The following is a 21280-nucleotide window of genomic DNA, read 5'->3' as shown; positions in this document are numbered from 1 at the left end:
TGATAAATTTTCTTCCTCTTGTAAGAAGTAATTTCCTTTTTTTAATGTTTCTCCCTTGTGTACCTCTGAGTATACTGTACTGTCATTCGACCACTGACAGCTTCCAGGACTTTTATCACCAAATTATTATAAAGCTCTGTTTAACTACACAAGGGCAGTAACCAGCTGACTACCAGCCATTTTTTGACCTGATGGTGTGACACGTGACGCATCTGGCACTGAAATTTGTGGAACTATAAACACTGTTTCATTGTTTGTTGAGTGCTATAGTAAAAACTGTTATGTGATGGTCATAATGGTGAACATTTTAATTTGCATGTCTTTGTATAATTGGTTTTTTACCTGGTTTTCATCTTTTTTTAGAATAAGGTATATTAGATTTGCGATTAAGTTGGTACTAGTTAGGGGTTACCAAGCATAATAAACTTTTATTGTTGTGTAAAACTGCGTAATAGTGTTTACAAGTAGTGGTGGACCCATTAAATGTAAGGCGTTAACATTTGAAGAAAAACGGAAAATGATTGTGGAACTTGATGCAAATCCATTGGTACCAAGAGTTACTATGGCAAAAAAAATTTAGAATGTCGCTGTCTTCTTTGAATGGAATCATAACGAAGCAGGACGAACTTTTGGCTACTAGTGTTTTGTTAAAGTGTAAAAAAATTAAAATTGGTAAATACAAGGAATTTGAAAATTTACTGTTAGCATGGACAATGGGCAATTGGAATCCCCACAAACAGTCCAATTTTGGAGAGAAAACTGAACAAATAGCACATAACCTAGGTGTTGAATTTTACGCTTACAATGGCTGGTTCAACAGATTTAAGAACTGTGAGAATTGTCTATAGAACTGTATTTTGGGAATTTGAGAGTGTGTGTGATGATACTGTACAGAGTTACATAGTGTCATGACTAATAACAATGTTGAAAAGAGTCAAAACTAGAGATCACTAGAGCAACATCCATGAAACCATGCATTTCCTAGCTGCTTCATGGGAAATGTTCAAATTAACCACCATTAGTTGATTGGCAATTGTTTCAGAAAATCAGGCTTTGGTGCTCGGCAAGTTGACAGTGGTATTATTTCCCTTAACAAATCTTTTGAGGACAGTGACTCTATTGCAGGTGTGTCTACATGCAGTAAAATCATGGAAAAATCTTCAAGAGTAATTTAAATTTTCTTTCTCATTTGAAGATTGTGTTTTAGATGATGATGCAGTCCTGCCATTTGAGCCACAAACTATGTAAGATTGATGTGCACAGCACAGGATTGTTAAGCAAAGGATGAGATCGGTGGTGAAAATGACATTGATGAAGGGGACTCCACTTCCGTGCCAACATACCGTACTTACCTGTGAATGGGTCGCACATTTTGTGCCGATTTTTTGTTTAATAACACATACTGCGACCCTTATTAAAATTTTGTCTTTTTTGGAAAAAAAAAATTAACGTTGCACTGTATGGTTGAATATGGTCATAGATAACTAGCCTGTGTTGATTTTTAATAAATATGTTTTGAGTAAGTATAAATTGTTTGATTAAAATATCTCAGCAGTGCGTGTAAAGCATCATGAACAGTGCCGTTAAGCTGTGTCTTGCTGCCTGTCAGGCGGCTACCCGGCTGGTGCTGGCAAGTGACGTGACTGTCTGCCGCCGGTCTGACACTCTGCAAGAGGGGAAATATAAAAGTAAACCAGCCAGAGAGAGTGAATAAGGGGGGTGGAGGTGTTTGTGCACATGCATGTGGCCATGCAGCAGTGTTTATTGTTCTCCCTCCCGCTCATCGTTGTAAATGTCCATGAACTAGCACCGTACACAATTATTATCACGTTTATCTCGACAGGTTTTTGTGACTTATATGTTATATGTATCCAAACATTGTTTTGGCTTGTGATTTCCCCGTTTTCTACTGCAACATCCTTTACTGCTGTAAAGGGTATGCTTGTTTTCATAGAAGGAACTGAAAAAAAAATTGAGTAGCATGGCATTCTACTTTTCTCGCTTGGGTAAGGAGACAAGTATAAAAAATACAATAGCCGGGAAGGGGAACACGAGTATAAAAATAGTATTCTTGGGCCACAAAGGATGAAAAGGGTAGAGACGAAGAACTGGTGTCGTATTTCTAATGCATCAATAAGCTTAGACACAGTCCATAAAGACTTCACTTGTATTCTATTGGAGACAGATTTATGGTGCAACCTTTATTCAAAGATGACTCTTGCTGTGAAAAAGTTCGGTATTTTTGCCCAAAATTGTAAATGCTACCCATATGCAGGGTCGACACTTTTGCGGGTAAATACGGTACTCCAAAGCACTTTACCAACTGTACAAGCTGAAGTAATTGTTCATGGGACATAAAATGTTCCCGGTAGTGTGTGGAAGAGCTTAACTTGATAATTTTATGATATGTCAGTCTGAAAATTTCTTAAAACAAACAATTTTCATCCAGTATTTTACAAAAAGAAAATATTTAGTTACTGCTTTTTTTTGCTAGGTTTATATTGTTTTAATGATCATTTTTATTTGTGCTTATTAAATTGGACTCATTTTAAATAATTCAGTTTTATGGTATATTTGTGTAGTTTTTTCTAGCACACATACAATAATGTGAATAGGTAAGTGTAATTTTTGAGTTGATTTAGTATATATTCAAATGCAATTTGATTTTATGTCAACAAATTGTGAACAATTTCCCTCATAAGAAGTTTTACCAGGTAATATGTTTTTAGCATCCATTCCCTTGAAAAACATCTAATAGAGCTTCACTGTAATTTTAAAAATTGACCTACTTAATTTTGTGCATTTTTAAAACATATTTGGTGTTATATTATTTAATACGTTTTAATACATCATTTAAGTGAGAGGTTACACATTGGTAAAATACAGACCTGCATCTTGGAATATCTGAGCTTGAACTGAAGTTCATGATAATCTGTAAGTACTCCAGGCAACACTTGGTAGGCAATGGTATGTACCTTCCCTATCCCCTGTATTATGCTAATTGAATGAGTCTGTCTCTTTTGACCTTGTTGTGGAGATGCACAACCTAAACATAAAAATAAAAGTCAATGCCTTCACTAATTGCCAAATAAATGGTTTTGCTTGTTAGTTATATTGCATCCAACAGATATTTTTTGCAAGTACAAGCTACTCAGAGATATTGAACAAGTATCCCTAAGCTTCTTTTATCTGAGCCTATCACTGGCAGTGCAGTTAACATAGATATTCAGATTTCCTGGTGTAAAAAAAAAAGGAAAAGGAGAGAATAACATATGCTTACATAGCACTAACACAGTAGTAGTATTCTTTTCAGAGCATTTTTACAGTAGGTATTAAACCAGGCTGAAAAATTATAAATATGTATTTATTAATATCTGTTTCCATTGTGCCGCACTCAGCGTACTGTCCGGTACATGAATGGCGCCTAAATGGACATGAAATTAAAACCTTAGTGCGCTACTGTTCGCACCTGTAACTTCACAACGTTGGGTTTCTAAACGTTTGTTCTTGAAGAAAAACATTTTATGAATATTTTTGCCACCCATTAAATTTATGCATAGGAATTTCTGGACACTGTGTATCTAGCCATGTCATTTTTTATGGTTATAATATCTGCCATAAGTTTGAACATATTTCTTCAAGACGAATACATAAAATATTAAGATGTAAAATCGAGGTCAAATTTGTTAAAGAGAAAATTGGACCCTTGGTTAGAAATTTAAATTTTTTTTGAACATATGAAATTATTTAAAATCCCTTAGTATAAAAAATATTGCATCTTTTTGAAGTTATTATACCTCTTAAGAGTAGTACAAAAATTTTGGTTAAACAGTTTATGATAACACCAACCATAAGTTGAAGGGATTAATAATCTATGACATGAAGGACAAAATATTAATAACGCCTTTAATAGACACATTATTGAAACCAAGCGAAAATATTGTTAACCTGGTAAATATTACATAAGTTGAAACTTTTGTGTGAAACAATGTTTTATATGACCAACTCTTACAACAAATGGTGACCCAAATGCACTCATAGAATAAAAAAAAATTACTACTGCATTAGTAGACACTACAGTTAGCCTTTAGTAGCAAACAAAATCATCTAAATATTACCAAAAATTTTTTTTTTTTAAACTTTTTGGAAACTGTATCAAAAAGCACATAAATAAGTTTAATGCATAGCTGATGGGAGGAAATGGGTTTCTTATTTTCATGGAAGTTTTCACAAGCAGCACACTGCAAAATCTATTTACCTTCACTAGGCCAATCTTAAGCTGATGACCTTAGCATTATTATGAATAATTTTGCAGAAATGCTACGAAAATGCTGTATGTATCATTTAAATAGAAAATATTCGAAACATTTTGTCTGCATGGAATATGTGAAAATGTTCTATCAATATTTTTGTTTTACTCAAGAATCTAGATGTGCTGTACTTAAAATATTCCATAAGGTATGGAATTCCTCAAAATAAATTTTAACTTTTAAACCTACCTGTGCCTTTAGACCAGATCAAAGGTTTTTATTTTTAATATTTAGGCTAGGGATTTCAATATAAGTGATTAGGGAGCTAATTGTATATTTATTAAAAACCTTGCACAATTAAATAAAAATTATTTTTAGTTGTAGAGGATGAACAGTTTTTGATTTAGTCGCTCTGTTTATAAGCAGGAAAATGTAATTTTATAGCAGTCTTAACTTTTAATTGGTTTAAGTTAATTTTGACAGCATTTAATACCTGTGTGTTACATAGCTATACTAATATTATAAAGCTGAAGAGTTTGTTTGTTTGTTTGTTTGTTTGTTTGTTTGTTTGTTTGTTTGTTTGAACGTGCTAATCTCAGGAACCACTGGTCTGATTTGAAAAATTATTTCAGTGTTGGATAGTACATTTATCGAGGAAGGCTATAGGCTATATTATATTATCAATAACATTAGGGATCCTTACTAAAAGTCCAATTTAGAATCAAATGTGTTGGAGGGGGTTAGATACAACATGCAGTACACGTACGAAGTGTGTGTTGACAATGCCGCAGGCGCTAGGAGTTTATTTCCTATTGCCTATTAACATTGTTGCCATGCACTAGATGCCTTATCATTCTTAATTTTCCCATACAAGTAATAAACACCCGTGTGATATTAACAACGAAGCAATCAGTACCCTCATAAGTGTTCAATTAGTATTGAAATACTTTTTATCACTTTAAATCGCAAACCTAAACTATTGTTTTTTTCCCTCTCTCTGTGTTTAATTTGTTTTTTTATTGCCCTTTTTTTCAAGTATATATATTTTACAGACTTGAAACTTCACAGTAATGTTCCTTATGTTACGCAGGATGACATTTTCCGAAAAATTAGATCCCATGGGTGTTTTAAACCAGGCAACAGTGGGTACTTTGCATGAGAACAGGATTTTGCATTGTTCATGCCTTCTGTGTCTCCATGGCAACGGGCATCGCACGGCAGTGGCGTACCCACAAGGAGGGGCATGTATAATGAGCGGCGCGAGAGTGATCTGCCTGTAGACTGCCGTAGCGAAGTATGGGTATATCAGTTGTACGTTGCGTGCACGAGTCGGGAAACCATCGGTGCTATTCATTTTCTTTCCGGTACATTATACAGCATTGTAATAAATTTTCACTGAATTTTTTTATTTACCATTACTGTAAATGGGAGATGTGGCTTAATTTTTTTCCATTAGTATAGCTGTGCGAAGCGGGGTCGGCAGCTAGTAAAGCATAATATAGTAAGTCAGACAAACCAACAGGCTCTGAAAGTATTATGAGCCACTCTTGACTATTTAGCCACTCTTGACTATTTAGAAAATTATATATGTTTATTATTGCAAAGTAAATTCCAAATATTGGTTGCATGCCAGGGGCGGCCACCTTACCGGAAAATTGGATATTTCTGAATGAGCCACAAATTTATTTTGTTTTGGGAAATGTGAAAGACACCCGAAAATATTGAAAAGCTAGGGGATTTATCCGTTTGCTAAGCAAGTTGAAAAACTATACTCTGTGCCTTCAAACTGCATCAAATATACCACTGCGCACGAGTGCATGGTTTGCCCGAGCCTCCAGGAGAGAGACGCGCGTGCCACGTGCCGGCGGGGCGCTCCGAACACGGCTGAAGACAGCTCACGTAATCGGCCAACTGTAACTGTCATGTCTTCTGGGGACGAGGATTTTCCTCCGTTACACTCGCGTGACCGGGAAGCACCCGTGCAGACGCCAGCTGCGGAAACAGTTGAGGAGCGAGGTGTCAACTACATTTGAGCTACTTCACCCTTTGCATTAGTTGAGATGCCTGTTAGCCTTTCCCAGGTTGTTCTCATTTTTTCTGTGTTCTAGTTCCTTTCTTCAGTTCTGTCATGGTAATGACTGCAGATGAAACTTAATTTAAAAATTATGCATACAATGATGTTTTGATATTAAGGCACTGTGTAAATGCTACCGAAAAGAATTTCAGAAGTACTTTTTATTTTACTATAAATTAGCAATATTGTAATTTCATTCAATGTAAAATTTGATGCACTAAGTTTTATTGGTACTTCCGAACTTCAGTGAGACGACTTTGATAACTCTAAAAAAATTGGAATCTAATCCTGCCAGAAGAGTGGCCACTCTGTAATGCACAAACTCCTGAGTGTGTCAAGCCAGGGTGTGCATCTACACAACATTCATTCTTGGTTCAGAAAGGATTCTTCACTTCTGAAGAACTTTCGACTTCATGGTAATTGGACATGGAGTGATGAAGAGTTATTTTTGTTATAATTTTTCCCACTCTTTAGTCAGCATCTTTTCGTTAGTTGTAATAAATGCCTCCTTGTTTTTCCCCACAGAGGAGACCACACAGAGGCAATTGACATAGACTTTGATCCAGAGCAGACGAGCTTTGAAGAGCTTCTATCTGTGTTCTGGGCTAACCACGACCCCAGCAGCAGCTATTCTCAGCAGGTGTGTGACTGTTAAATTCTGCAAGTCAGTGTTAACTTTATGCTTACTGGTTTGTAATTTTACTGCTTATAATTTTTTGTAATTTTTATCCAACATCAATTATAAACCTAATTATATTATAGATTAACTGTAGTACATATTGTTTACATGTTGACAATAGTTTTTGGCTGATTGCTTTTTCTGAATGCGAATATATTGGTAGCTCTGATCATTATGTGAAACATTTGGAACCACAGCATCTGGGATGTATTGAAGCTTTGAGTTAACTGTTTTAAATCCCAAGCAGAAGAAGAAAGGTGAAACATAACAGGCCCAAATGTAAATGTTGTTGATGCAGAAGCCAAAAATGTTTAATTTATGTTTCTGGCAGGTAGATTAAGAAATACCCTACTCTGATGTTGATGAGTTTATAGTGTGCAGCTGACTAGTATTTTTGGCACAATTTTAAATTTGATTTTTTTTAAAAATCTAATAATGTCACAAGTCATTCTTTGCTGCAAGAACTTAAACTTGTTCCTCCTCCTGTACACTCCCATTCAACCTTTGTCAGACCTGTCTCCTCAGCCCTTGATCCGATTTTTGCCAAGTCTTTGCCAGTCAGTCTGGGTATCCATCTATTACCGCCTTGGTGCACGAACGTCGCCTGTAATTTGCCCCCGATCCGTGACGAGAACTGCTAGGTCCTGTATGCTCTCAGGGCAGGCCAGTTCCGAGACCTCCCCTGACGCGAGCCATTTTCACCAAAGTATAGTCACGACTCCGGATCCTGTAGAGCCTCTTTCCCGCTGTCATCAGCAGCCCCCACACACCCCACCTCCCCAAGTTTTCCGGGGAACACTGGTCCAGAGCGATGACCGGCCACTAACCCCGGCCAGGGTCGGCCTGTCCGCAAGGCCACGACTCCAGTCCCAAAAGTACATGCTTATGCCACCTAGCGGTAGTTTTGCGAATCCCTTCCCCTGGTAGTTTGAACTCCCGCTGAACGCCTGCCCTCTGGTGTCTCCTGCAGTAACCAGTACCCCGTAGTTCCTTCCCAGGTCACCAGAGTGCTGGCCTAGTCAGCTCCATAAGCCACATGCTGATAGCGGTCACCTCAAGCGAATTGACCTCTACTTAGTTCAGCCACACCTCAGTAGGTCGCGCTGACATTGGGCAGTACCACCAACTTCGAGATATCGAAGTCTGCTTTTCTCGACAAGCACCTCAGTAATCTTCGGAACATTTCAATCCGAAAGCCGAAGCCTCCCCCACTTTCTTTCTTTAACGTCGCCTTTTAATTACGAGTCTCGGCCGCCCCAAGCTTACTGTGCGCCGTGATTCGGGACTGAATACTTCGCATCTACGTCATCAGCACGCCTCTCCATTTTTCTTTTAAGATGTGATCAACTAGACTAGGGATGATTCCCACAATGGTAGTGTTTAGGCGTTAGTCAGTCTGTATAGAGTTAGCTCAAGTAGTCATGTTATAGTCATCATAAAGAATTAATTTTTTCAAAATCATGAATCGTCCGCGGCGGGTCCGTGTGCTCAACGCCCGGGCAGATCCTGGACGACTTCACCCTGTTTGGTGAATTTTTACTACCTTTACTTCCCGACCATCATTGTGATTAGAAGGCATTTTCTGCCTATTTCACCAACTGTCTGAGAATCAGTCCTGAACATATGTGTTTCGGATCTGTTCACAGACAGGGTCCAAGTACCGGACCAGTTCACAAGAACAGGACACATCCCAAGGACCAGATCAGTCTCCATGGGCCGTATGACTAAGGCCCTCTGACGCTCCGTCAGCTGTTTCACTTCATCCAGCAACCTTCAAACCGCCAGCCCTTCAGTCTTTAAAAATATTTTCGGACTAGCATTCAACCACTTTGTTGCTCAGATCAGACAGCCAGAAGTTTCCTGCGACTCCTTAACATGTTTATTGTTACAAACTTTATTTAAATTATGTTAATGATCTATATAATTGTCTAATAAGGGCTGGCCCATTCTTTTAACAATGTGATTATAAATCCATGTTTTACATATGTGTGTGTGTGTGTGTAGGTGTGTGTGTGTGCGCGTGTGTTATTCAATTTATAATATATCCAATGTGAAAATAACCAGAAGTAAAATAAAAACAGAGGTACTATTAACTAGATGAAATCATTATTTTGCCTTCTGAAACCAAAAGATCCACTGGTTTCCCCCCAGTCATCAGGAGAGTGAATTGTTACAAAGTTAAAACATAACTTGGGTTTACTCTGTTATGACTGAGGAGTGTGACAAGAGCAAGCCTCAACCAGGCCTTAATTATGCTCTATACATCTCTGACCAGAAAAGAGTGTACGATATGTATGCTGAAACTTACATTTTATTATTCATTCATTTTATTTACATTTGGCATAGACTTGAAAGACAGTGTAAGCTGCGATAACCTGTATACTCTTAGTCTATTCTCTTTGGATTACTCTTGTGATTCTAACCCAGTGTTAATATTCATTGCTATTGTGACACATTATTTCGCAACTAATCATACCAGTTTTAAGAACTATGTAAAATTCTGATTGCTAACTTTAAATTTCTTTTTATGTTTTTGTATACTGTTTTAAAGATTTTAATCTTATTCCCTTTATAGTTCATTGATAGGGTGTGTACCTTAACAGTGTGAATTTTGAATGTACTTTTAACTCCATATTTTAATTATTTGATGGAATTTGTAAATTTCATGAATAAGGAAGTAGTGATTAAGAGAGTGAGAGGCCCAGAGGTGACTGTCTAGACTGGTAATAAATAAAGCACAAAGTGTGAAAGAACTATATAGATATGGACACCCATGGGCTATACAGAGCTATAGAACAGTTAGTGGGTAACCACACAAGAGGGAGGTGTAAAGGTTGGTGGCATGTCTGTAGTTATCATTCAGCTGTCACTCACACTAACCCCCAGCTAGCGCTGATCATACGATTCAATGTGTTTTATCTTTTCTTCTTATCACTTCCATTCTACAACTACAGGGCAGTCACAGGCATACTCGTGCACTACCAATATCAAATTTTATTCTTCTTCAGCTATGAATTGTTTGATATATTTTTTTTTTTTTTAGATTTTGGTTCTACAATTTTCTTAAATTGAAGTATGAATCATTCTACACTGAGAGAAAATTAATTTTTAGAGTAATATTTCTTGTTTTTCGATAACCAAAGATTAAACCTAATGCATTTTTTCACAATTTTTCCACATTTTATTGTAAATCGGAATAGTTTTTGTATTTTCAGAATTTGATCATCCAAAATTCACTATTTTTTACCCACTTCAATATATGTATGGTTTTATCAATTGTTTACGTCCTTGGGTTAGAAACTAATTTCTAAAACCATTCATGCCTGAGGGGTAGCTTAAACCCATGATTCTAGAGTTGAGAAGCAGGTGTGCCAACCCACTATAACATATGGGTTGGCAACATACTTTAAATTTCATGTTTTGATCCTGGTTGGGAAGCCATAGGTAATATGTTGTCCATCCATTTTTTTTCCTTTCATGTTTTGGCCAACACTGGATTTAGTGCTGAGGTTGTTCCTAGATTCCATGCTATTGCATTTGGTGTTTTAATATTCTGATGTTGAAGTACAGTTAAGGACTGCAGAGTAAACAGTTAAGTTTTATTTTATTTTCGTCATGTGTCACCAATTAGAGCAACATTGTTTAGCATTGTGGTAATCCAGCTTTGCTGTATTCCACATTTTACAGCCTTTTGGCATTGAAGTTTTGGCATTATGATAATGACTTGCTCTATTGTGAATTTGTGAGCTGTGTAAGGAACTGTGCTTTTTTGTATAACCCTCTCAAGGTTTTCTTGGGAGGTAAGCTCTTGGCTTGTGAACATGAAGTAATATAAAATTTATAAAATGTGTTTATTATTGACAAAGTATTTGTACTTAAAGATACATTTTACTTACAAAAATTTTAGTTTACATGCTGTTTACCGTTAGTTCATATTTTTATACTATCAGTGCCTGCAATCTGCAGTTTATGAGGTATTTTTTCTTCTTTGATCGGTGTACATGTGTGTGTGGAATTTGCTTTTAGTACACATCTCTGATTCTCTACCACAATGCAGAACAAAAGGAGCTTGCAGAAAAGATGCTGAAAGAAGAGGAGAGGAAGAAGGGGAAGGTGTTTGTGACTAAAGTTCTGCCATTCAAGGAGTTCTACGATGGAGAAGAGTGAGTAGTCAGATTTATATTGTTGATACAGTTTTATTTTGAGTCATTTTATGCAATAGTTTCCTACAGATTACTTGATTTATTTTTGAGTATTAAATTTAATATTTAAAATCACATGAATTATCAGATGTTTCCCAATGTTCCTTAGATCTCACTAAATTTACAAAAAAAAATTATTGATGTAGTGATTCTTAAAATAATGAAACAATTTTATATGGCCATACAAATATGTGATTATGTGATTGATGCAGACACAGAATTTTTATTGAATTACTTAGTTCCCTTATTTAATGATGATGGTATTTTAACAATGGTGGCTAAATTCATATCTCAAGGTTTTTTTTTGTTTCATCAACTTAATATAATGTGTGTGCTTTTCTTACATTTTATGTAAAAATTCAGAAAACTGGGAAAAATTAGAGAATTTCAGAACATCAGGAAAAACAAGAAATGTCAGGGAATTTCTGCAAATTTCAAGGAAGAATTTTTTTTAATTTTTTTAATTTGTGTGATTTCCCATTATTATTCATTACAAAAACATCTATGTTGCTAGTCACATGCGAGCCTCGACACATTGAAAATGATTCTAGATGTAAAATTTCTCGATCTAGACTCTAAATGAATTTTTTGTCTCTGAATTTTTGGAGAGTTTATGTCTTAAAAGCATGAACATTAGGTTATTGTTAGGTATCTCAGAAATACAGAAGTGCATGTTTCCCCTCTTTTTGTTGTTCATTTACTAAAATTTTCCAAACATGAAGAATCTAGCAAAATTGGCTGTATTTGGTGTGTATCATCAAAAAAATAAACCATATATAGAGCAGTCATTTGTTTTTTGTGTTAATGTTTTCCTTAAATCACAATTTGATCATTTTTGAAATGTGGTTTATCATATTGAAAATATTTTGTATTTACGATATATATATTTGTGGATTCAAGTGTTCATTTCAGTGATTGTGTATAGTTATTTTTTTTTTAAACAATAATGAAAAAGTTTAGTGAAGTGATTACATAGATTATTTTGTGTCAGAATTGTATACAGTATAGCGTGCTGCCCCAAATTAAAATTTTTTATTGATCAATGACACTCAAGACACCACTCTGTCCTGCTGTAGCGCTTCGTGTTGTTATGCTATGGTCAAGATAGCCAACTTTTATCTTAGGGCCAGCAAGGAGAATGTTATTTGTCATTTTTTATTGTTTTAACTGGTTGATCTTGATATTTTGATTTTAATGACTGATAGTCCAAAAAATTGAAGGGAAATGAGTGTTTTTTTATTCAGTTTTTTAATGTCTTATTTATTTGATGAGTTTATTCTGTTGTACACATTGTAATACTGTCACAAATTTTTTTATATTAATATTTTAACAATATATTTGACAAACTCTTTTTTATTATAATCATAATGTTAGACAATTGGATGGTCTTAAAATGAAATATTAGTATGTTTTAGTTGCGGTCAGTTATGAATTGGGTGTAAAATTATTAAACAACCTGAAATACGATATACAGTGAAACCTCGTTAATACGATATTGGTTAATACGAAATTCTCGTTATTACAAACCTGTTTAAAGTCCCTGCAACATGAATAGGATTTTCATCGTTAAGACGTTTGTTTATTACGAAATACCGGATATTATGTAATTCGAAGTTCCATTGTGGCCAAAAGCTTGTTTTCGTGTATATTTAATATCTGATAATACAAAGTTACTTTGTATTTTAGTCTTAAAAAACGTGCGCGGTAACTCCAAAAATAGATCATATTAATGGCATTTTAAAATAAAAATACGTACTCAAACACAGTATAAACCATTATTGCACAGCGATATTTTACGAATTCCACACATGAATAATAAATAATATAGAATATAATTCCACTAGATTACTATATTTTACACAAATAACTTCCAAAATAATACGTGCTTCCTATTATCGTGGTTAGAAAAGTGTACATCGGCCATGTCAGTAAACAACAGTTTTGCCATCATTAGGCCGTTAAAAAGTTCACAAAGAAAATATCAAACGAAATTTAGATAAAATAAAGTACAGAAATTACACTGTTGAATATGGTTTAAACTCCTAGAAATCATATTATTTTCTTTCTGCCATAACCAATTAATATTTAGTATCTCAGCGAGGTCATTGAATAGAAAGAACAGAACAACGAACAAGTGACGTCGCCATATTGATTGAAGTTTGAATCGTGTACGTGTAGTCTCAGTCTCGAAAATTATAAATTTGTTTGTGCTACGTCTTATTGGTCGTGTAGATGTTCTTTTGAAATCGTGATCTCATATGATTAGCATAGCTTAATTTGTTTCGTATTATTATTTTAAAGAATATATTTTTATTTTTTGCCTCGTACCAGTGTAACATGTATCTTTAACGTACACGTTCGGCGAAGTTATAAACATAACCAAAAATGGAAAACAAACGAAAAAGAAATGATTTAACAATTGAAAAAAAGTTGCTGCTTATACGGGAAGTAAACTTAGGCGAAAAAACCAAAAGTTGTATTGCAAAGGAGTTCAATGTCCCATTGTCAACATTATCGACAATAATGAAAAATGAATCAAAGATTAAAGAGCACCATGAGAAAGGAGGGAGTTTGAAAGGACGAAAACGTATGCTCGGCGCTAAGTACGACGAACTTGAAGAGAAATTGCTGGACTGGTTTAATCATTCGCGGTCCCAAAATTTGCCTCTATCTGGGCCTATCATGAAAGAAAAAGCTGATATGTTGGCATTGAAAAGTGGAGTTGATGATTTCAAATGCAGTAATGGGTGGTTGCAGAGGTTTATGCAAAGACACAATTTGGTTTTCCGTAGTGTGTGTGGTGAATCAGCGGATGTTGATAATCAGAAAGTTGAAGAGTGGATGGAAATATCAAAAAATACTATAAACCAGTACAGTCCTAGAGACATATACAATATGGATGAAACTGGTGTATTTTATAACCTTTTACCAGACCATACCATGGCCTATCGAGGGGAGCCCTGCCATGGTGGCAAGAGAAGCAAGGAGCGTATCACAGTTGCATTGTGTTGCAATGCTGATGGCAGCGACAAAATGAAACCTTTGGTTATAGGAAAGTTTTTGAAACCACGCTGCTTTAAGGGTGTAACTAATTTCCCATGCCAATATGAAGCCAACCAAAATGCATGGATGACCTCTAAAATCTTTCGTGATTGGTTGTTGCGGTTAGACAGAAAAATGGCTATCAGGAACAGAAAGATTCTTCTTCTCCTTGATAGATGTGCAGCTCATTCTTCTGAGTCACTGAAATTGGAAAACATTCAGTTGGTGTACTTACCTGCCAACACCACCAGCATTTTGCAACCTCTCGATCAAGGAATTATTAATAATTTAAAAAAGATATACAGAAAGAGACTTGTCCAATTTCTCATCCGTCGCCTGGATGCCAAGAAACCGTTAACAAAATGGAATGTTTTGGATGCTATTCGAAACATATGTATGGCTTGGGATAACATTCAGCCTACAGTGATACAAAACTGTTTCAAGAAGTTAGTCCCAGCAGTAGCCACAAATGAAGAAACTTCAGTCCCTGAACTGCCAAATGCTACAGAGAAATGCAGTCCTTGTGGTAGTTTCAGACCCAACATGCCTGTTCCCAGTGGTAGTTGTGCCACAACTAGCCTACCTCCATGGGAAACTAGCGACAGTGCTGAGGATGGTGGTGAGGAATGGGACATTCTTCAGAATAAACTAAATTTCAGTAAACCGTTTGACAGTTTTGTGCAAGTAGATGACTGTCTTCTAACATCACCTACGCCAGATGACTTTGAGGTGATGGACTGTGACACCATTGATTGTGGTGAAGTTAACACGGAAACAATAGATTCTGAAGAGCCACCCACACTTACACTGCCCAAAAAAACTGAAGCTTTGCAAGCTCTGAACATACTGGAAACAGTAATACAGTGCAGCGATACTGACACCGAAACAATCAAAGCCTTTGATCAACTGTGTGGCTTTGTCCAAAGTGTGTTCAAAAACAATGAGAAGCAAACCAAAATCAGTTCATTTTTTTCACCTAACTCTGCTCAGTGATCCTCTAGATGTGTGTAATAAATTGAAGCAACATGCCATACATAACTGTAAATAATTTTGTGTTATTTGTGACTTTTTTGACTTTTTATTTTATTTAGGTGAAACATGTTTTTACTTAAGAGAATGCTCTTATGCAGGTATGTACTACATAACATATTTCTTGTTTTATATAATCGTATTTTCTTACAACTATGTACTATCTACATATCTTGAAATGTTTTTAAAATCGGTAATTAAATATTTTTTTTGGTTGTTTTGACATAATGTATGAATTATATGTTAAAGTATGGTTATTACAAACCTCGTTATTACAAAGTGGGTAAATTTCTGTCCCCTCAGGTTTGTATTAATGAGGTTTCACTGTATTTAGTTTGAATGTGATGAGAACAAAAATAACTTATGTAATAAAAACCTTGGTTTAAACAAAAAAACCTGGTTGTTTGGTTTTTTTTAAAAAACCTAGTTTATTTCCAACCCTGATAAGCACCATATTGATTTTTTTGGGGGGTTAAATTTGTTAAATTAAAAATTGTCAGTCTTGCAAATTTATACATTTGAATACATTTTTTCTGTGTATGTGCATATATTTATATATCCCACACAAACTTTAGGTTACAAAGCATTTTTTTTACAGCTAACTAAACAAACATTTTGACTTTGACAGTTGAATATTTATTTAAAGAAACTAATCAATAGTTAATAATTATACAATTGTTTGTTTTGTTTACTTTGTGAAAAAAAATTCAGCTCTCAATGTAAACTTGTTAGTTGAATTATTTCCATTTAAAAAAATGGTATTTTAAATAGAATACACATGTGCCTGCATTCAAATTTCCCACCGCCGCCTTTTTTTTTGTTAGTTCCACAAGTGTCAACTTGGAGCACTAGGGTAGAACTTAGAGCACTAAAAAAGTAGCATTGAGTTTCCAATCTTTCTGTGGGTGGATAATCTTTGATGTAACTGACTGTACTAAAGAAAAACTTTTGGGAAATGGAAGTGATCAAATATGTTGTGTAATGAATCTAGTGAGTATTTTTTAATGTAAATTGTTCTGACAACGTGCATAAAACGGTTAAACTAACAGTTGAGCGAGTTTCGGGTTGTCCACTGCCCGTTGATTCTATATTCGATGCATTATCGTTGGGTTGGGCCGATGTAGATGGCTGCAGTACTTGAAGCGTTGTATTTTGTAGTGTGCACTCACCACTTAAGCCAGCCACCTGAGCCGATTCCATTGCCTTTTTCTGGGCTTCTTTCTTCCTTAATCAGTAGAGTTGACATCTCTCTGCATCGGAAAGTCTAGGTGGCCGGTTAGAAATGGGTGTCACTTGTTGCTTCCTCAAATTCTTCACTTTTGGTTTGGCATTATTCCTTGCTGTTTGTATAAAAAATATTGTACACAAAATATGAAAGTATTTTTTTTTTAAATGTAGTTTACACTCTAATGTAAAGAATAAAAGTTGTTTGGAGCAAATTGACCAAGTACTTTCCATTGTTAGCTCGCTTGCCACTAAACGCTAGCCGTGCCTACTACGCATTTTAACGTTCGCTGCTGTGCAGTTACATCATTGCGGGGGGTGTGGGGCAGTGACGTAGCGTGCCATCTCGGCGCCTGGGGCGGGAGACCCATTTTGCCGCCCCCATTCTATAGGTGCTTCATTAAAATTAAATTTCACATGTAATGAGGTACCTTTTATTGAAGTTAAAATAGGATGAGCGGTTTTACAAGCGGATTCTACGGGCCTTATGAGCAGCGAAGTCAGAAATAACTTTGTCAAAATCAATATTAGCAGCCAATTCTTGTTCAATCGACAATATAGCCAAGTTTGATAGTCTAGCGGAGCTCATAGTAAATCTGAGGTAATTTTTTATTAGCTTCAACTTCGAAAAACTTCTCTCACAACTTGCAACACTAATCGCCAAAGTAAAATATATACGAATCAAGATGACTATATTTGGAACCGAAATTCCGAGATTCAGTTTTTGAATGAACTGGAGGAGCTCCAGTGGTCCTTTACCACTTGTATATTCCTCTGATTCAGAACAGGCAACAACAACAAACTGCTGAAGACGCTTCCGCTCCGTCTGAAACTCGTCCTTGTCGATGTCTTCTAATACATGGGAAAGATCACACTCGAACTTGCTGTCCAAAAGTTTCGCTGGCATCAAAAATCAGAACTTGTCCGATATTTCTTGAATTTGCTGGAATCGAGTTGTCATTTCTTGAATGATTTTGTCGAATGATGCGATAATCTCTCGGCGGATTTCCTGTTCGTGAGACAGAGCTGCATCTTCAGAAGATTCATCGCCATGCATGCGTTTTTTCCTGCGAATTCTTCTCGTTTTGAGTTCGATTCCGAGTTTTTCGCAGAGAGTCTTAGCAAAGTCAATTGCTTCTTGCACGAAACGGTCTCTACTTTCCACTAAGAGGGTTTTCAAAGGGCAAAGTTTCTGAGCACACTTATCCACACTTAGTCCTCGTTGCTGCAGGTAAATCTGTGCGTCATCTACTTCAGGTAGCACTGCAGCCCAAAAGCCAAGCAAAGTTACGAAGTTAAATGACTGCATGGCTGTCAGGAGAAGACTGGCTCCCGATCTTGTTTCGGAAGTTTGAGATGAATCTGTTAATTGTTCCAGTACCTCAAGAACTACCTCAAACTTATTTTTAAGCATCTTGACAGCTACATGTCTAGCGCTCCAGCGCGTTTCAGTGACTCGTTTTACTGCTTGACCTGTGACGGCAACCAAAGCATTCCATTGAACAGTTGATGCGGAAAAGAAGGCAAACAGCTTCTCCAGAGTTCCAAAAAACGTCACGGAATCCACTGATTCAGAAGCAGCGTGTACCCCAGCCAAGTTTAGTGAGTGGTTTGTGCATGAAACGAATATAGCTTTCGGATTCAGTGCTTTAATCCGGGCTTGAACTCCATTGTGGATCCCTGACATTGTGGCAGCATTGTAATAAGCCTGTCCTCTCAGATTCTGTATGTCCAGTCCGTCTGATGTTATCTTCGCGATTATATCGTTGCTGAGATCTTCTGCATTTTTTTCCTTTTGGTTCGAAGAAGTCAATGAAAGATTCTACCACGGCGACATTTTCTCCTTCGATATGTACGTATCGCAGAACTTGGCTCATTTGGTCATTGTGGGAGATGTCTGGTGTACTGTCGAAGATTACGCAATAATATTTAGCTTCTTGAATACGACGGATGATGGTGGATCGAACTTGCTGTCCCAGTAAGTTTATAAATTCATTCTGGGTTTCTGGAGATAGATACGAAACTGAGACTCTTGCTCCCAGCTTTATCTTTGTCAGGTGTTCCATTAGAAGAGGGTCGTATTTAGCTAGGAGGTGCACTAACTCCAGAAAGTTCCCGCGATTGCCACTATCATCTCCTCGAATGTCTTCTCGATGTCCTCTGAAGGCCAGTTTGGCTAAGAACTGGATAATATTCAGCAACCTGTACAGTACATCCCTCCACTTCTTCTCCTCACTTTCGAAAACTTCTTGTTGTTTCTGATCGATGGTTGCTTTACAGTTCAGGTGAACTTCCAACTCCTTCCATTTCAAGAAGCTCTGTTCATGGCCCAGGCTATTTTCATGGTCTCCTATTCTTGGATTTAGCTTACACCATTTGTTGAATCCTTCTTCAGATGCGAAGTTAGAGCCGGAATTGCCAAACAGCTTGCAAGAAAAACAATACAAGGATTGCTTCAAAGGCGAGTACACCATCCATGTTCGGAGAACCTTTTCGCCGTTAGATAATGGTTTGTAGAACCACTCTTTGGTTACTTTTACCGCCTTTCGTTGAAGTCCCTGAGCGAACAACATCGGCAAATTTGGAATCGATGTGCTGTACTGAGTCAGATCCGCGACGTACTAGAAGCGTTCTGACTTCGTTGGTCATAGGAGAAGGCCAGCAATCTACATCGTCGAGATTCACATCTTTGATTTCGGCAGGAGCAGAAGGAACGATTTCAATTATGTCTTCTTTGGCAACATTCACCTTTTCTGCAGGCTTATGACTAGATGCTTGAGGTACTTTTGATGAGTCGACTTCGTCTTGACCCTGCTCTGTGGTGGAACCAGAACTACTTCCAACTGCGACGGCAGGTACGTCTTCTTCTTGTACCTGTAAAATAAGTTATGTATTCCCATGAATATTGGCCGGAGGACACGTTCGAATTTCAAATAAGTATTTTATCTATCAAAAAACAAAAGTGGTTTTGGTGACGGCGCGGTTTGCCGGGCTTATAGGAAAATTTACAAACAAAAATGATTTTGTATGGCAGCTACCTTTTTTAGAGTTTCCCGGTAAAAACTGACTGAGTAAGCCATGTTATAGATGTTATTAAAAGATAAAATGACGAGAAAATCGGGAAAAATCGTTGGCGCCATTTTTGTGCTAAATGAAAAATTATGTTTTCTTTGTATGACAGGTACCATAAATAATCAAGTTATCCAAAAACAAAAAAATAAAAATAAAATATTCCTAGACTACTACTAGATTTACAAAACATCCCCTATTGAAGTTTTAAATTCAAGTAGCAGGACAAAATTCAGTCGTAAACTTAAAAAGATGTACCTTAACTCAAAGTAATTTATGTTAATATACTCCATACTTTTTAAACAATAATCAATGTTCAAACAGCTATTAGAGCAATTTTAAGTGTATTATAAAATAAGATTTAATGAACGAGTGTGACTCCATACTCGCAGACATACCTAGGTGAATAGGTTTTGCGAGACTAATGTAAGAAATATTGTAACTTTTGTAAACAATATATAAATAAATAAATAATAATAATAAATAACTGGAGTAATTCTAGGCCATGCATGATTCTAGATGGAGGAATCATATACCTACTTACACTGGAATCACTTCCGCTGCTGCAGGATACCACCGAAGACGTTAACGTGGCTTTCGAACCAGAACTGGAACTAAAATATTTCAGTAATGCACCTTGAGACTTCTTCGCATCTGCTTCTTTCTTAGCCTTTTTTTGCGGAATTCCGCACCGCTTTCTTTGACTCTTTTCATTTTCAAAAACTAGTTCAAAGATTGGGTAAAGTTCTAAATGTTTAGTTTTACAAGATTCAACAGTATTTAAAAGATCGAAACACAATCAAAATGACTTTCGTTCCGTATCCGAAAATCTCGCGAAACAAACATACGAGTAAAGCGTGATTGCGTAACGGTACTTCACGATGCACTAAAACAAACAAAGATCAGTACTGTAGCATGTGTGCTACAGCTGCTACCTTTGATAATGTTTATGTTGACAGAAATGGTTAACGTATTTTATTAATCTTTCGAATGCCCTGGTAATACGAGTTATTTTGGATTTAAGTTTGTTATATGTTGTTTTAAAAAAGAAATTTGTAATTCTTGTTTAGTCTTATTATTTTTAAGTTTAAGATTTTAAGTTATTAAATTGGTCTGGAAAGTTCGAGGACACTACCGAATATGTTGGTAATCGCTGCGCTAGACGGCGCGCGAGCAGAACAGCTGATTGTGTGACGTCAGGTGAGACGGGCGAGCGGAGTCGCCTGGTAGGCCCAGGCGGGCGCGCACGTGAAGTAAAACGCGGGTTGGCCATGGTGATGGTTCCACATCGAAGTAACTGTATACGAGTGTTCCGTTTTGAATATGAACGGGGTTCATTTATATAATTTAGAACGCTTTGGTATGATGAACGCGAGTGGTTGGTGAGGCGTGTGTGAATATCGCGAGGATTTTCCAAGGATGAATTATGTGCGCCAAAATAAACTCCAAGACGGTATGGCGAAGGATTCGTCATATCCGTACAATTACCTGCAGCTACGGTAATGTATAATGGCAAGGGTTTGCCATTAAAAACACTCGTGAGCAAACGAGTGTATTTGGTGACCGGACATCACGACGTCAAAAAGCAAGTAAGTGCCAGCCGTGCCACTGCCCCGTTGACCCCTTTGACCCCTGGTGCGAAACTATAATTTGTGGATTTTTGGGATTTAAATTAACGGACTAATAAAACTGAAACTGGGATTTTACGTTC

General features: G+C 36.6%; 2 protein-coding genes across 2 annotated transcripts in view; both read left to right on the top strand.

Annotated features, from left to right (window-relative positions):
* Positions 1-21280, top strand: part of LOC134527264 (peptide methionine sulfoxide reductase) — an 85620-nt gene that overhangs the window by 48010 nt on the left and 16330 nt on the right. Inside the window, exons 3-4 of the mRNA XM_063359787.1 lie at positions 6850-6964; positions 11030-11166. Of these exons, the coding sequence (XP_063215857.1) occupies positions 6850-6964; positions 11030-11166 (252 nt within the window). The remainder of the gene's footprint in view (positions 1-6849; positions 6965-11029; positions 11167-21280) is intronic.
* Positions 12495-20253, top strand: LOC134527263 (tigger transposable element-derived protein 6-like). Its single transcript, XM_063359786.1, has one exon. The coding sequence runs from the start codon at positions 13591-13593 to the stop codon at positions 15238-15240; it is 1650 nt and encodes a 549-aa protein (XP_063215856.1). The 5' UTR covers positions 12495-13590; the 3' UTR covers positions 15241-20253.

The sequence above is a fragment of the Bacillus rossius genome, chromosome 1 (assembly GCF_032445375.1).
Source record: "Bacillus rossius redtenbacheri isolate Brsri chromosome 1, Brsri_v3, whole genome shotgun sequence".
NCBI classification, from domain to species: domain Eukaryota; kingdom Metazoa; phylum Arthropoda; class Insecta; order Phasmatodea; family Bacillidae; genus Bacillus; species Bacillus rossius.
The sequence above is the reverse complement of the archived record's forward strand: the minus strand, read 5'-3'. Positions and strand labels throughout refer to the sequence as shown.

What these genes read in the sequence shown, in the direction of transcription:
- LOC134527263 (XM_063359786.1), top strand. Translation starts at nt 13,591, where the DNA reads ATGGAAAACAAACGAAAAAGAAATGATTTAACAATTGAAAAAAAGTTG.